General features: G+C 50.1%; 1 protein-coding gene across 13 annotated transcripts in view; it reads right to left on the reverse strand.

The window, feature by feature from the left end:
• Window positions 1-17,047, reverse strand: part of Msi2 (musashi RNA binding protein 2) — a 354,017-nt gene that overhangs the window by 57,925 nt on the left and 279,045 nt on the right. For all 13 annotated transcript variants that reach the window (XR_005878381.1, XR_005878382.1, XM_013117652.3 and 10 more), the window contains one exon: window positions 7,757-7,839. Coding sequence is in view for 11 of the 13 variants with exons in the window: in XM_013117652.3 (XP_012973106.1) it covers window positions 7,757-7,839 (83 nt within the window). In the remaining 2 variants the exon portion in view is untranslated. The remainder of the gene's footprint in view (window positions 1-7,756; window positions 7,840-17,047) is intronic.

Raw genomic sequence — 17,047 nt, forward strand, 5'->3', positions numbered from 1 at the left:
GGGGCAGCTGCAGGAAGAGGCCAAAGAAAGGACCCGAGACAGAAGTCTCAAGGCCTAGAGAAGACGCGGAAGGGCTTCCTTCAGTCTTCTGTGTGCCGGCCTCTCAAGGACCCACACCCTGTGGGTTGGGGTGTGGGGGGAAGGACAGCTGAGCAGGTGTGGGGAATCCAGAGGCTCAGCACCCTGTCGTCACTCCCTCTCTGTTTACTGACCTGACAGAGGACCCATGAAGGGCAAATGGGCCAGAGCTCTGACAGGAGGTTCCCTCCTTGCAGGCTAAATGACTTCTGCCTGAAGAGCAGTGCAGATTTCCCACAGACGCCCCCACTACTCCTCCCCTTCCCCCAGGCTTCCCCCCAACACACAAATTGTTTGGCTCCCCTTAGCAGAGCCTGTACATAAACGGGCGTGAGCACACATGCGTGTGTGATGCGTAGGGCTCGGGATCTCTCCCTCTCCCACGTAAACATGGGATTCATTTATTAAATGCCTCTCTGCCATTTCCTTTTTTTGCCTTCATCCTGCTTGTTTAATATTGCATTTGACATTCTCATTTTATAAATGGCAACAGAAGCAGAATGGATGGCTAAAATTAGCTTACGAGTGAGAATGATGCTACAAATAGGATCGTGAACACAGAAGCCCAGTTAATTCCACCCACCCACCCACCCCCACTCTTTTTGGGCTGGTTCCTAACTGAGCTTTCAGCTTTTGGGGATGAGAACGATGCCTGAAGGGAAGGATAAGAGCTGTGTCACCAGGCGCTCTGCCAGAAGCAGGACACAGATGCTAACCCTAGCCTCAGGGACGTTCCAGGGCCAGCTTGGCCCAGCACTGTGGTCCTGATTTGGAGAGCCAACAGGGCGCTCTCGCTGTCCTGCTGTGCCTTGCTCCTCAGTGTTCTGCTTGGTCCCCCAAGTGCACTCTGAACTGAAGAGGACAGGCTGCAGATCACAATATGCTTATGAGCTCTCTGGAACCTACTCAACAAACGATTTAGTCAAAGGATCTGATTCAGCTCTCCTGGGACCTAAAGAACCCCATGTCACATCACGGGGTGGAGTGGTGGTCGAACACTTAAGAGGCATCTGCCAGAGGATCTGAGTCTCATTCCCTGCACCCACCACGGGAGGCTCACAATGGCCGTAACTCCAGCTTCAGGGAAGCCAACGCCCTCTTCTGGCTTCTGCTGGAAATTGCACTTCTGTGCACATAAAATAAAAAAATCATCTTAAAACAAAGAAAAACAAAACAAAAAAACAGAATCCCATCTCAGGATTCGGCTGCTCTGTCTCAGAGGCTGTGGACCGCTCCTCTCTTGGGAATCACCTCCAATCAGGGGCACCTAGAGTACCTACCTCCCATGGGGACTCAGGAACTATCCTGCCTGGTCCTCCGACCTTCTTCTCTGAGGATCTCACATTTACTCAATCAATGATTCTGAGAATGATGATAATGATACTAAAAAGATCCATCACTATGATGGAGCATGGTTTGACCTGGCTCTGTTTCAAACCCTGAGTAATCCTGAGTCGCAGCCCTTTCTCCGGCAGTTACCCCCACCCCCGCCCCAAGTACTTGTCTTAAGAAGGGGGACAAGCAGAGAAGTTAACTTGCCCAAGGTCACGAAGCTAGTTTGTGGCACTGGACGGTGAGATGCTGAGCAGCGAGGGTCTGTGGTGCCATCTGCCAAGGAGGCACATGGGGAGGACAGCACCACCCTGTGACCTTTACTCCATCTCCCCTGCTCATGGCTGGCTGCTCTCTTATGAATGATGCTCTCCTACAGGGTGCAGCTTCCTCAAGCCCCACCCACTGTCTGCTGGGGGCACTCTCTCCTCTCTGCTTCACAAAGCACTGTTGTATGGTAAAACTGACTGATCATTAAGCTAAAACCCTTTCCTCAGGGCCCTGGAGGCAAGCATCACCCACAATGGACTTGCTCTGAGCTACTTTAGGCCTCACTTGCAGATGATGGTCAGTAGGCCAAATCCAGCTGGCTGCATCCTGTTTTTGTAAATTAGCTTTTATTTGAACACAGCCACGCCCACTCATTTACATACTGTCTGGGGCAGTGTTTGGCTACAATGGCGGTGTTGAATAGCTGTGACAGAGACCATATGGTCCTTCAAGCCTCAAATATTTACTATCTGGCCCTTTACAGAAAGCTTGGCCCCTGGCTTAGGCCAAACGGAGGTCACTTGCTGTCACCTGCTGTCACTGACAGCATTTTCAAGAGAGCTGGATTCCTGCCAGCCTTCCAGATTATAAATGTGACCACAAAGTATGCAAGGCCTCTGGGACCAGGAACAAAACCAGGGCTTCATCTGGGCTGCAGAGATGAAACAGGTAGAGGCAGACGGAGGAATCATGTGATAAGCAGCAGTGGGTCTGGGCTTCTGTCTCAGATTGCAAAGCTCTCAGTGTCTCTAACTGATCCAGCAGGTCCTTACGTGGTGACAGGGGATCTAATCCTTATCCCCAATAGGTATGCCTCATAGGATGGTCAGAGCAGAATGGTTCAACAGAGAGGAGATCTGGGTTCTGGGAGGCTCCAGGGTTAACTGATCCTTCTCTGATGAGAAAGAGACTGGCAGGTGGCGCTGAGGGTACCAGGCTGGCAGGGGACGAGTGCCTCGCCAGGTGTCCTCTCCTACCTCCACATTCACACGCACTGTCCTGCCACTGGGCGGTACCACAGCACCACTGGAACCCATCATTAGTGGGCATGCTCCATGGGGCTTCCCTCAGCTCTCCAATGCGCACATGAATGACTCTTGAGTCCTAGGCTAAGAGGGACAGAGACTCAGAAGTCCTTACCTGCTACAGCAGGATGCCCACCCCGAGGCCACCTGCTAACCATGATGCGTGTGCATGGGGGGGGGGTTGCTAGGCTTCCATTCATTCCAAGACAGAGCCTATACCAATGTCTTGCTTATCAGATTTGTGTAAGTGCAAATGCCTTAAATAGAGGAATTAAGAAAAGGGGCTCTAAACTAAGCAGGGGCTGTTTTTCTTTCCTAGCCTCCTCCTCCCTTACTGTGGTACTTGTTCAGTGACTGCTGCCAAGCCTGACAATCTCAGTTCAATCCCTGGGCCCCACTTGAAGGTGAGAACTGACTCCTAGCTGTCTTCTCCCCTCTCCACACACGCACATCACGGCACCCTCACACCTACACACGCACAAACAGGTAAGAAAAAAATTTTCCAAAGCCCAGAAAGGTTAAAACAAAAGAAAAAAACAAACTTCAGCTCTTCCACCTGTGATTGTCCCATTACGCAAATGCCTCCTTCCCACTGAGCTCCAGCCGTCCCTTTGGAGAACTGGCAGGGCTCGGTTAGCATGCTGTGGGAAAGGCAGGTGGGCAGTGGCATTGTCTGGGCCTGCACAGGACCAGCAGAGTGCTTGGAAACACCAACACCCTGTGAACGAGGTGTAGGAGAGACTCTACCCCGGTACCATCCACACTACATCCTCCATTCTTACCCAAAGGGTACCAGCATCTCTCCAATACCATTTGGAGATGGGGAGCTGCACCAGGCCTCTGAGGAATCCAGAAGCTGGCTCTGTGTCAATTCTCACCTCCTTCCCTGGGGCTGCCTGGCACATCAGGAGGCTGCTTGCAGGCTGGGCTCTGGTGACTGACTAATCGGGACTGCTTCAATCAGGGGCATGCCGCCATGGGAGGCGTTATTACCTGCACCCACACTGGGGCTCGCAGAGTGGTCAGAGGAGGAGCATGAGGCTGCTCCAAGCCTGCATTTGTGTGTTTGCTCCGGCCAGGGCTGAGACCAAGCTCTTGTGGGTTGGACCTTGAGCCCCAGTGGCAGCCAACTCCCTGCCATGCCCCCAGGATCAAGGGAAGAGGCCTGGATTCAGGACTGACCAGGACTCCTAAGCCCAAACTTGGTCCTCTCCCCTGGCTGGGAATCTGACCTTCAGTTAGGAGATCAAGAAACTACATGGTCTGAGGGGGAAAGGATGCCCAGTGGTTATGGCAGGTCTTCTAACCCAGTAAGACCATCACGATAGCCTTTCATTGTAATCTACAGAGGAAGTTTAGCCTTATGTATGGGTTCAGTCATGAGCTCAGGAGTGCAGCTTTCTGGTATTGAATTCTGGAACTGCCACTTGTTGACTGTGTGGCCTTGGGCAGCTGCTTCATCTCTGCCTTGCCTATATGTAAAATGGGGGAAATGGTTTGATCTTGTTTATACCAGAAAGGGTGTGGCAATCAACTCAAGGCAAGGTGCACCAAGCAAGTGTCTAGCAACCAAAGTGTACACATTCTAAAATCTTAGTTGCTGCCACCTGTAACAGAAAGTGCCAGGTGGAGACTTCCTGCCCAAACTTCTACCCCACCCTGGAGGAATTTCCTCAAGGTAGGAGGCCGTTCTGTGATCCTATCTTCCTCAGTCCCTTCCACCTGCCCTAGCTCCAAGCTGTTGAAGAGCTTTTAAAAAAGCTCATGAGATTCACAAACCAAACTAGAGGAGAGATGGCTTTGAGAACTACGGTGTGCCTTTGAGTCAGTGGTTGGCTCCTTACCAACTCCTTTACTCACTCCACAGTTATGAATTAAGTCTGCTGAATGCCAGGTGCATGCCACTGAGGCCCTGGCTTCAAGTCTGAGCCCCATCAGATCTGCAAATATGAGAACGTGGGTACACAGGTATACTGAGGGGCGAGGGCAGGGGCTGGGGACTGTCCTTCCCAGTTTCACAGCACAGAATAGCAAACTCTCCTGTGCCCCTTTTAGCAACTGCCTCGGCTTAGGGGTCTTCCAGTTCTCGGTCTTTCTGGGTGGCTCATAGTACCACCAGTTTAAATGCATTTCCTTTCTTGGTGAATCCAAAAGCAACTCAGGCTACAGGCTCCTCTACCAACAACGCAGGGAAGCGGCAGGCTTAGCTTGGTTTGCTGGGGTTCAGTAACCTGACTCTGCCCCTGCTCCCCAGCACCTCTGCCTGCTGCTCCTCCTCTGGGTAGAATCTCCACCGACACCTTGAAGCCTTGGATCTGAACTACTCTGTCCCCATGCTTTCCCCTTCTCTGTCTACTTCCAATTTTGCTTATTTCTTACAGAGCCAGAACATTCCCAGATTACAAGAAGACAGGAATTTTATACTAGAGGCACCTCAAAGTCATCGGTTACTATCTAGTCAGTGCTACCTACATCAAGAGTGGCACCGGTCCATGAGGGAAGTGGTTGCCAGCGTCTCTGGCTCCTAGTCAGCATGTCCTTACCCCCCTGCCCTGGTCATCTGGGGGATTACCCTCTCACCCCACACTCAGACAAGAGTCTACACAGCTCATTGAGAAGCCAGGAAGCTCAAAACCTATGCTCCTTCACACTGGTAGCCCTGGGACCAATCTTGGGTCTCAGTTTCCCCACTGAGACAATAAAGCCTTTGCCATCCTGTATCATAGGCTTATTTCAAAGTCTACCAAGAGTGACACTGGGATTCATCTCCTGTCTTCATTATGCCCTTCCCAGCAAATTGCTGGGGATGCAGGAAGGGTATTTGTCCTCATTCTCTGCTGTCTCTGTCACTCTCTGAGGCCCAACAACCTCTGTCGGAGGAGCGGATCAGCAAGGCTGCACACAGATGTAGGTTCCCCACCTCTCTAGTTTAGGAAACAGCAACCCTGACCTAGGGTGGGGAGGGAGGTACCGTCTGGAAGGTCACTGCACCTGGAGGACAAAGCCTACGAAGGACCCTGTGCTGTGCCCCTCCGCCCACCTCCCTCACCCATGTTAATGCCTGTGCAGATGCCTCCAACAGACACTATGCAAAGAAAGACGATTTTCATTTCGGATGCATATGATGGCTAGGAACAATATGAACAATATTATTTTAGTGCCCTGGGAAAAAATTAGCAAGTCAAATATTGAATCAAGCCTGTAGCACCACATGCTAAGCAGACTGCTTTGATCTTATCCACACTAAAAGCTCTATTATTGAATCTAAAGTTGGTGAACACATATCAGACCAATATACAATGCATATCTGAATGCATGTTTCAGAAGCAAGGAATGTTTTGACAAAAGGGAGAAGAAATATCAAAGTCACAGCTGCGGTCGGAGCACATATTCGCCTACCCACCCTCTTCTCTCCGGGCCGGAGGCTTTGCTGGCCAACCAAAATGTTTGTGCTCTGGGGGACCTGCAGATGGGTCCAGAAACACCTGCTGAGCTCTCTTTTTTTTCCTAGAACCAACAAACAAGGGGGTCTGTCACCCCACAGTCAACTTGAGGAGTGTGAGATGAGAGAAAGAGCTGGCCCGGCAGACACCACTCAGGGCACGGCACCCTCTGGTGGCCAGTCCTGTGGGAGGACTCCCTGACTCTACAGAATTCCAAAAGTGGAACCAGCCCCCTCCTGAGGCTTCCTCCACCAGGAGGAACAGCTCAGGGAAGGGAAGGAGGCAGCTGATTATGAGGGCAGAAAGAAACAGTTCGGCAAATCTCCAACTAAGATCTGCTCCTCCAGGGCCTTCCATCAAAAGCACGGCCGGAGGACAGGACATACCCTTCAATCGAGCGCTCAGGAGGCAGGGGTAGAGCAGCTCTGAGTTTGAGCAAAACCCCTTTCCCCCCAAAATGCATGATAGAAAGCAGGGGGCTGCAAACTCCAGCCTGTGGACTATACCCAGCATGCCCTGCCTTTGCCTGTTCTTTTATATTATTTGGAAATGTTCTTTTATATTATCAAATGGTTAAAATATAAGAGAGCTGAATATGCAACAAGACGCAGAATGCTTGCTCTGAATGTTGGATTCTGTGTTGGAGGGAAGGAGAGGGGGGTACCATGATCCACCTACAGGAATTCACGTATGTTGGGCCTGTGGACACGTTTGCATTACAACACAGAGTGGTTGAGATGGTCAGATGAACAGCTCCAAAAATTAGTAAATTCTTTTGTTGTTGTTGTTGTTTTTTGTAGGATAGCCTGAATACCTACTATTTGGATTTTTTTGTTTCTATAATTATTTTGGCTTTGTGTATGTATGTAGGGATGGTAATGCGTATAACTGTGTGTAGGGAGTGCACATGTGTGCAAACCAGAAGACCATCCCTGTGTTCCTCCTCAGAAATGCCCCCTCCCACCTCCACCCTTAGAGTCTCTCATTGGCTTGGAACTCATCAACTAGGGTAGGTTGGCTGTCTAGTCAGCCCTGGGGATCTGCCTGCGTCCCATTTCTGCAGTGCTGGGGTTCTAAGAACACACCACCATACCCAGCGTTTTTTTATTTGGACTTCTGAGGATCAAACTTGGCTATGTAGCTCTGGCTGTCCTGGAACTCACTACATAGACCAAGTTGACCTCAAACTCACAGAGATCTGCTTACCTCTACCTCCCAAGTGCTGGGACCAAAAGCGTGCGCCACCATCATTTGGCCAGCCTATTTTTGGATTTTTGAGGTAGGTTTCACTACATAGTCCTGGCTGGCCTGGAATTCACTCTGCAGGCAAGGCTGGCTTTGACCTTGCGGTGATCCTCCTGCCTCAACCTCCTAAATGTAAGTACTGGTATTACAGATAAACATCATTACTTCCAAATGGCCCTTCACTGAAAGAGATTATTGGCTACTGTTTCTCACAACTCTACCATTAATGGGGCTGAACTCTGCGAGCCTTGCCCTCATACCGCTCCGTGTGCTGTATGCATGACACTGACGCTGCGGTCACTCACAAGATAGGGATGTGACACACAGGGGCTCCCTATTCCAGAAAAATCCCTCCAGACTTACCATTTTATTATTGATTTCATGGAAATGAATTTCACAGACTTTCTCCACAACGTCTTCATTCTCAAAAGTGACAAAGCCAAACCCTAAAGAAAGAAGAAACAGAGAGGAGGAGTGAGTTTGGTTTCTGCAGGATGTGCAGGGTGGCCTGCAGTCAGGACAGGCTCCAGATGGGTGGGCAGTGGGGGGGGGCTGATATGGAGATGTGCTAAGCAGTGATTCCGATTTGTACCCAGCACCCTTCCAATAGTGAGGCAATAGTCAGGATTCCACCCACATGCAGCAGGCACCGTGCGGCTTACATTTGCCCCAAAGCAAACAAGAAATATACTTGTCTGTTATTTACAAGGGTCTGGCTCTGTGCGGAGGCAGGCTTGTGGGCTACGGAGAGCCTCTTGGATCTCTGCGGGGCCTTGCTGGCCCTTTCTGTGAGCTTCGATGGCTAGCCCTCGGGTCGGCCTCCATGCGGAGGCGGTTATTGGTCCTTTTCTTCCTGAATGACTTCCTCTAATACCTCATCAGGACATCCTGAGGCCTGGAAGGAACTATTAAAAGTTGCAGGCCTCTGTTCTGTGCGGGCATCCTTTTGCTGCTGCCGCTTCAAACACGCTGTGGATTTGGGGCAGTTTAAGACTGTCTGATGCCTGCTGTCAGCCCGTCAGCTATCCACTGTATTTACTCGGCTGGAGGCCGGCTTTACTAGACAAGCTGCACTAAAGAATTTTGGCAGGCGACTGCCGCTCAGCATCCTGCGTGCCGCTCTCCACCCTCCTGCCCCTTCCTTTCTTCTCTTTCCACCCCCAACAGCGTTTCCAGTATGTGGCCACATCTGTGACCCTACTCAGTAAGCCCCAGGGTACCACGTGGGCCCACACATGGTGGGTCTACCACCTTGCATTGAGCACAGCTGTCGTGTTGGCGCTAATGTGCAAGGGGACCTGGACAGAGATGGAGAGACAGCGATGAGGCAGGGGCCTGGTTACAGCCTTTCCTGGGAGGAACCTGGGCACCTGCTTCTGTTCTCTGGACCTCACACTTGGTACCTGGAAGTAGAGGTAGTACAAGCATACAGCAAGCCCCAGATCTGGACCCCCAGGACTCTGCTATGGACGTGTGTGTGTGCGCGTGCGTGTGTGTGTGTGTGTGTGTGTGTGTGTGTCTTTGGGAGGTGAAGCTGGTCATGAGAAAGAAACCCTCCAGAGTGGCTTCCTATAGAAATGTTTTCCCCCTCTCCTGCTTAGTCAGGCTACAATAAGGTGTCTTTCGGTAAGTTTGTAGAGGAGCCCTTCCCAGGGCTGACCATGCTGGCACGGGGGCTCTGACTTCTTGCCTCCAGAACTGAAAGAGGTCTGTTGTTTACAAATTATGACATTTCTTGATCCCCAAAGATGCAAACAGGCCTAATGTGAAGCATGGGGAGACAAAAATCCAACTGACTGGTTATATAGTATGACTGTCAGTGCTTTCTATCAATGACTAGGAGGCAGACAGTCCATTTCAGCTTCTGTGTCTGTTCTGGGGCTCAGCCATCCAAGGTAGAAAGAGAATCTCAAGCCCCTTGTGGTTCACACAGCCACCTCTACTACCATCACCTTCCGGGGACTACCAGGGAAACGGAGCTGACACACTGAGCTTCTGCATCACGATTCCCACAGCAGGCTCTGGAAGAGTCTTCAGGAAGAAGGTGGCTCCCCGCTCTCAAACAACCTCCAGTGAAACAGAGGGCTGGGGCTACCCCACAAATGCAATCATGGTCTTCAAGCTGTGCCATTTGTCACCATGTACCAAACACCGCACTGATGCTTCCACATAGAACACACAGCCTGGACCATTGTAGACTCGTGAGGCAGGTGTCTGACATGCTCTAAAGAGGGCACAATTGTCTGCTGAGGAGGCCCGGATGAGATGTTTTCTCATCCCCAGTGGGTTAAAGTTGTGCCAGAATCAGCCACCACACAGGGGCTATCTAAAAAGAGGCTCACATTTCCCAGGCTGTGTCCACGGAGAGAACCTACAGAGCTTCCTGACTCCTCCTCTCTGGGTGTCCCCTTTTCCTCAGCCATTCGTCCCCTACCTCATATCCCTTGCTTCAAGCTTGTGGGTCACCGTGCCTGGGAAGCTAATCCCTCTGGCCTGGGCCCACTTCAGCACCTTGCAAATAAACAAGCCCAAATGAGCTAGAGTTTTGTTAATGTTGTTTTTTTTTGTTTGTTTTGTTTGTGTTTTACCTCACTGCTAGGTGGAGTGACTGTAGAGGGTTGAATAGTGACCCTCCAAATGTATGCCTACACCCCATCCCTGAAAAAAAGTGGTTTTGCAAATGTGATTAAGGATCGCAGGTTTAAGGAGAGCTCCTAGCTGAACGGCTGGTGTCCTCATAAGAGGTGGGAGATGGAAAGATACAGAGCAAAGGTCATGGGAGGGCAAAGGCAGGCACGGTAGGAAGTACAGTCACAACCAGCCACCTCACGCCACAGACGGTCAGCTACAGCTGGGGAGGGAGAGCAGCCACCACCTACGGCACAGTGACTGGTGCTAAGTCACCAAGCTTTTGATAAGTTGTCACAGGACACTCATACAGCGAGGGGACAGGCTCCTGCGGTCTCTGCAGAAGGGGACCATATATCTCCTCCAGCCAGGTTGCTGACTCGCCAATCGTAGTGTTCTGGACAGGAGGCTTGAGAATGTGGGTGGATAAGTAGAACCCATGCGAGCTATTAGGAAGGACGGTGAAACCAGTGACCCTCCAGGAGGTAGAGGTCCGCCAAAGGTTTGGAGGCCCCTAGTGGCCCAGTGGATTCATACTCAGCAGAACAGAGGCAAGGGCAGGGCTCTCCCACTCAAGCTGTGTCTGTGTTCCCACCCAAGCCCTTGGTCCACCATGGAAGTCGCTGCTCCAGGTCACTACTGCTGAGACCTGTGCTGGGCCACCAGGCAGACAGGAAGGAGGCAATCAGCTAGGAACTGGGGTTTAAAATGCACATGGCTGTGAGGGAGCAGACAGCTCTTGGCACAGTTTTGGCTTCTGACTCTGCACTTTTCCTTGACGGTCCCTTGTCTCTAACCCTACAGGCCCTGATACTTATGTATCACAAAAATGCTTCTCCCGGGGATAAAGAGATGGCTCAGTGCTTAAGAGTAGTTGCTCTTCCAGAGGAGCTGGGTTCAATTCCCAGCACCCACACCATGGGTGGCTCCCAACCATCTGTAACGTCCGTTCCAGGGAACCTGACGCTCTTATCTGGACTCATCACTCCCCACAAGTGATGTGAAAACACAACACAAAAAATAAAGATAAACAAAACGGGGAAAAACATTTTCTTGACTAACAGAAGACAGCCTGGATTGAAGCCTCCATGCCTTCACAGTTTAGTGGTGTCAAGACTCATTGGTAGCATTTTTAGCATCTATATATCTTCAACATCCCTGTCTGTTTGGCCTGAATAGAGAAAACAAACTTGATTATGTCTAAAATATTTATTTATTCCATTTGGGGAAGCAAAGAAGGAATGAAACACTTAATTATCAATAAGTGCTATTCCTCAACATATAATCATTTTTATCTCACAGGTGCATTATCATTTCCAACGAATTAGTAACTCTGTGGTGAACAGCTTTCTCCTCCCCAAGTAAATTAAACCAAGTCAAGGACAGAAATAATGGGATTAGGAAATTGAGAGGGATGGGTGATAAGTGGGGGAAACCTCCTTTGGGCATTTTAGTTTTCTCTTTCAAAATAAAATAGTTTACGGTGGTAAAATATACACAACATAAAACTTTCCAGGTTAAACATTTTTTAGGTGCACCGCCCAGTGGCATTAAGGGCAGTGACACAGCTGTGAAGCCATCACCACAACTGTTTATCATCACAAGCGTAAGCTGATACCCACTATAAACAGTAGCCCTTGCCAGGCTGCCAGTCCAGAAACCTCTCCTTTCTTCTGTCTATGCGATGGCGCATTCTAGGTATTTTCTTAATACCTTTTGTCCTTTTGTCTCTGCTTAGCACGCTTGCCATCAAAGGCTTTCAAACAACCTGCCGAATGCACAGCTTCTACGGAGCCTCCGCAGGGTTGGGAGACAGGAAGGAAACAGCAGTCACCCTTCGTCTTCCCAAAGGAAAACCAGAAGTGGTGTCTCATGAAGGCCCAAGAAACCAAGGCACGCAGATGGACAAGGAAAACATCCTCACTCAGAAGCAGGGGCCAAAGGGCTGGGGAGGCTGCTTGGGGTGTAGAGTGAGTTTGGATCTCCAGCACTCATGTAAAACCTGGGTTTGCTCGTGTGCACCTGTGTGCTAAGAGGGCAGAGACAGGTGAATCCCTAAGGGTTTGCCAGCCAGTCATCGAGCAACCATGCTCAGTGAGAGACCCTATCAGGAAGAATGGCAACCTCTGGCCTCCAGCTGTGCTATATCCTCAACAGCAGCAGCAATAACAATAAAAGGACCTCTGCTCCCCAATAACCTGAGAGCCCTTCACTTTTCTCTCAAACGAGAAAAATGGGTCTCTGAGCTGGTTCCCACCAGGGGTTTAAACTTGCTCCAGCTGAAGCTTGCATGACAACCACAGAATATCACCTGCTCACTGTCTCCAGAAGCCTTAAGTGCACCCAACACTTCCAAGGAGACCCCAGGAACCCCCAGAACTTGGACAAAGAAGATGACAAGAGGGTTCACCCCAGAAACAGGGCTTTCAGAATGGGCATAAGTAGGGTAGCGTGAGCAGGCTGCATTTACTGACACTGGAGCATTCTCTTGAATGGAGCTATTACTGGGAACTAACAAGTGAGCCCCACTTAAGAGAAGCGTTTAACAGTCAAACCTTCCTCCCTCTTTTGTTCAAACAAGCAAAGCTGGATATTCATTGGAATAATACAAGGCTATAAGAGGCAGATGAAGAGAATGGAAATATGGAAACAAGATACCTCAAAATTAAAAGGACCAACCATAAACATGGTCACCAAAGCACTTCTAGAGTACTGAGGGCCATTAGGGAGGAGAAGATGGGGACAGCCTCCATCTAGCCTCAAAAATAACTGTCTTTTCTTATCCTACAGACCAACAACCACTAATGTGCTGCCCATGGAAACTGGAGTAAGGCATGATTTAATGCCTGGGGCTAATGGAGAAAAAAGTAAAGGAAAAGCACACACACACACACACACACACACACACACTCTCTCCAGTTGTCTAATTTATTATATGTATCTCAGGAAAATTTTAGGGTATGTATATGCAAGAATATTGATAACTTATACAACCTCCTCCTTTCTAACAACTCAGGGACGTGCCAACTTCCAAGGGTTGCCTCCAGCGTAAACATGAATTCTCTTGGGTATGGGTGTGGCGAGAACTTTCCGACTTGAAAGAACACTTCTCATACCTGGTGGGAGGCAGGGCAGGCTCCACAGCCACTGCACTCAGCCAGTGGCTCTGCACAGTTCAGGTCAGCCTGCTCAACCCACCCCACGCTTCTGGAGAGGCTCCCTTGCATATCACATACGCCAGCCCCAGCTGGCCTAGGAAAACACCTGCTATCCCCCAGCTGGAATGCTTCTAGAGCACTACATGGGCTACCGCGTGTATGGCAATTGTCTTGTGACCCCATAGGAAGAAGCTCTGAGGGGAAAGGTAGTGGGGCTGGGAGGCACTCCATGTACCCTTGGGATTGCACCAATAAATACCTACTTCAGAAGACTGACTGGGTCTGGGGGATGGGGGGCGGCACGAGCTGCAGCTCCAAAAGAAACAACGTTTCTGGTTACTGTCACGTGGGTGCTCACTGTGTGATACTCTTAATGAAATTCAGTCCGAGAAAACCATCAGGGTAGCCGAGACAATAGGTACTGTGCAGTGGCTGAGGTGACAGTGGACTGGGTCCATTTTCACCCTCGAATGTTAATATACACCTCACTAGAGCAGCGAAGTCATTTCCCACCAGCCAGGGACAGGGCTCCCTTGATTACAGCTCACGCTTGGCATCACGGTGGTTACTCAGGGTCTGTACACAATCTATACAATAATCATGGGGCAGGGGATGCGGCGAGCAGAGTGCGTCTTAGTATGATCAAGGTCCTGGGCTTGGTCCCCATGAACACCAAGTCATAACACACAAAAACAGGCAAAGCTTATCCATGCTTGTTGGACAGCCCTTCTCCTCCTGTCAGTCTCTACCTCACCCTCCTGGAAAAGGAGGAAGGACCATTCCCATTCTGCAGATGGGGAACTAAGAACTTCCCTCTGGGTAGACCACTCCAAACCTTTTCTGCAAACTGGGTAAGAGCCCCTCATCCTAGACAGAAGAAAGGCAAAAGAAAGCAAGGGAAATGGCAGCTACACACTTGCTTCTTTCCTGTGTTCTCTGATGCCAATTTCTTTTCTGTCTTCTTCTGTTTTTTTTTTTTTTTTTGAGACAGGGTTTCAGGCTGTCCTGAAACTCACTCTGTAGACCAGGCTGGCCTCAAACTCACAGAGATCTGCCTGCCTCTGCCTCCTGAGTGCTGGGATTAAAGGCCTGCACCATCACTGCCAAGCACTGATCCTGTTTTCTTGACCAGAAAGGCAGGGGGTGGGGGGGCAGTGAGGATTCAGAGATTCACCACCAAGAGGACTTTTATATAGGAAAATAACACAGGTGTCTCCTAAATCAGACAGCCCTGTAATAGGTACTGTAACAGGGTGAGGGACTTTGACTCCTTCCACACCTTTTGAAGCGAGGCCGGGTTATCAAGTGAGACGCCTCTTTCTCAGTGAGTCCCTTAACCTGGGAGACAGATAAGAATGCACTCATGCCGGGCGGGCTGGGCAGTGGTGGTGCACGCCTTTAATCCCAGCACTCGGGAGGCGGAGGCAGGTGGACCTCTGTGAGTTCAAGGCCAGCCTGGTTTACAAAGGGAGTTCCTGGACAGGCTCCAAAGGTACACAAAGAAAGCCTGTCTTGGAAAAAAAAAAAACCAAAAAGAATGCCCTCACTTCTCTGGTCTTACTAAGAACAAAGAACAGAGCACAGAGCAGGCACCCTGGGTCACACTGTGCCTCTGGGCTCAAGGAAATGGCTCAGAACAAAGACTTCAGGTCCAGGTGTCCAACAGAGGTTTGTGATGGATCGGAGGGCCCTGCAGACAGCCCCACCCCCATGTCCTCCTTCCTCCCTGGTGCGGAACTTCAGGGTGGTGTCGCGGTCCCTCCAGTGTGGCACCCTTCACGCACCTGCTTCTCATTTACACCAGCAGTTGGCAGCTGGTTGCTGTAAACTATAATAAAATGCCTTTCTCCCCAAAATGAGGGAATGTGACCAGACACGCCAGACATCATGATATTAAAGCCGTGTCAATTAATTTCTCCCCCTGCTTGATAAACGAGCCCCATTCCATCTCTTAATAATGAGGAGAGAAACAAGAAAAGTTGACACTTAGTTTAATTTATTTTCTCAACTTGCCTGGTCATATTTCTTTCTGCTTTGCAGAGCCGTCCGGGGCTGTAGGGAATTACAAGTGGCTGGCGCACAGGCAAGGTGGAGATCCGCATGGGTCGACTCGGCCTCCCTTATTCCCTCACACCACTTAATCAGGAGGGGAGAGCCACCTAGCAAGCCAGCTCACACCTGCGTCTCTCTAGCCACCTCTGGGGGCTGAGGTTGGGGACGGGAAGCAGACAGCAGAAGCGGCGCCATCAGATCCCTAATCTGGTTCCCTGGAACTGCACAAGACTGAACCCCCCAAATGAATATTAAGCTACACGGGCGGTGTTTGCCAGAAGGGAGCCAGTTTCTCAGCCAGAAAGGTGCTTTTGTTTCCTCCTAGGCTCAGGTCAACATCTGACCTTGAAATGTTAAGCGAGACCTTCACAAGTCAGGAGGTATCTGTGAGCCTGCCAGCATAGTATGAGGATTCAGTTACAAGTTAGTGTTTTCATTACGGCCATTGTAACTCCTTGAGTGTGTACAGATACCCTTAGACCAGGACTGAGTGGAGGATGGGCACACACTCTACCCCCCACCCACCTTCTAGTGGTTCTGCCCAAGTCTCCTCTGGGGGTGGCTTGTAAAAAGCTCCCCCAGCATCCTAACTTGCTTGTCGTGGTGTGGCTTGGGCACCTCCATATTCACCGAGGTCTCTGAAATTCAGATGCCCATAAATGTCCGACTCCACCCTATAGCTTCCCAATTCAAGCCAAGCTAAGTGGAGATAATTTTATTTAAAAGAATCTAGAACTTCCCACAGGAAAGAGAATTTTTAAGGATTCTATCTCTCAGTGCCTGGATGCCAAGCAATAAAGTGTGTGTGTGTGTGTGTGTGTCTGTGTGTGTGTCTGTGTGTGTGTGTGTGTGTGTGTATGGACTGGCACATCTGTGGCACGTGTGCATTTGATCCTGTGTGTCAGAGGCTGATGCTGACTGTCTTTCCTTGATCGCTCTCTGTATTTTCTGGGAAGGGTCTCTCAGTGAGCTTGAAGCTTATCCATTCGGCTAGGCTGACTGGCCAGTGAGTGCAGGGATCTGTCATCCCACCCCAGTCCAGGTTACAGTCACGCATCATTACACCCGGTATTTTAAGTGGGTTTTGGGGTGACCCAAACTCTGTTCCTTAAGCTTATGCAGCACTTTACCAAGAGCCATTTCTCTAGTCCCGTTTGTATGGGTGTTGTGTCTGGGTGCACAGGTATGTGCACAAAACACTGGAAGCCACAACCAGGTGCCTTCCTCCTCCTCTGATGCCTTGTTACCTGGAGGCAGGGTTTCCCACTAGACTGGAAGCTCACACATTTGGCTAGACAGGCTGCAGGGCCACCACGCTCTGAGGATCCTCTCATCTCATCCCCATCTCCACCCAGTGCTATGGTTACAGGTAGTTGCGGGTATGCCCAGATTCAAACTCAAGACCTCAGGCAGGGCAAGCACCCTTTCCCCAGTCCTCCAGCCTGCAAGCCCGTGTGAAGCTCCTGATTTATACACAGGTCAGGAGATGAGGGGGGGGCAGAAAAGCTGCTTCCCCACAGAACTGTAAATGGGTTCCCAGGCTGTTCTGATACAAGCATGTAACCTCAGCTATTCAGGACACTAAGGCAGAAGGATCCCAAGTCCAAGATCTGCCTGAGCTAACTTGGGAGTTCAAGGTCAGCCTGATCAACCTAACAAAAAACCCATTCATACTAAAGTATAAAGGGCAGACCTTGCTTCCATTCCCATGAATATGCTGGTTTACCAAAACCAGTAATCAAGTTCTACTTTAGGATTGCAAAACGATCGTGGGGCACGAGAAATATTTTCTTTCTTTTTAAGCTGGTGGGGGCAT

The sequence above is a fragment of the Mesocricetus auratus genome, unplaced genomic scaffold (genome assembly GCF_017639785.1).
Source record: "Mesocricetus auratus isolate SY011 unplaced genomic scaffold, BCM_Maur_2.0 Super-Scaffold_100007, whole genome shotgun sequence".
In the NCBI taxonomy this organism is placed as follows: Eukaryota; Metazoa; Chordata; class Mammalia; order Rodentia; family Cricetidae; genus Mesocricetus; species Mesocricetus auratus.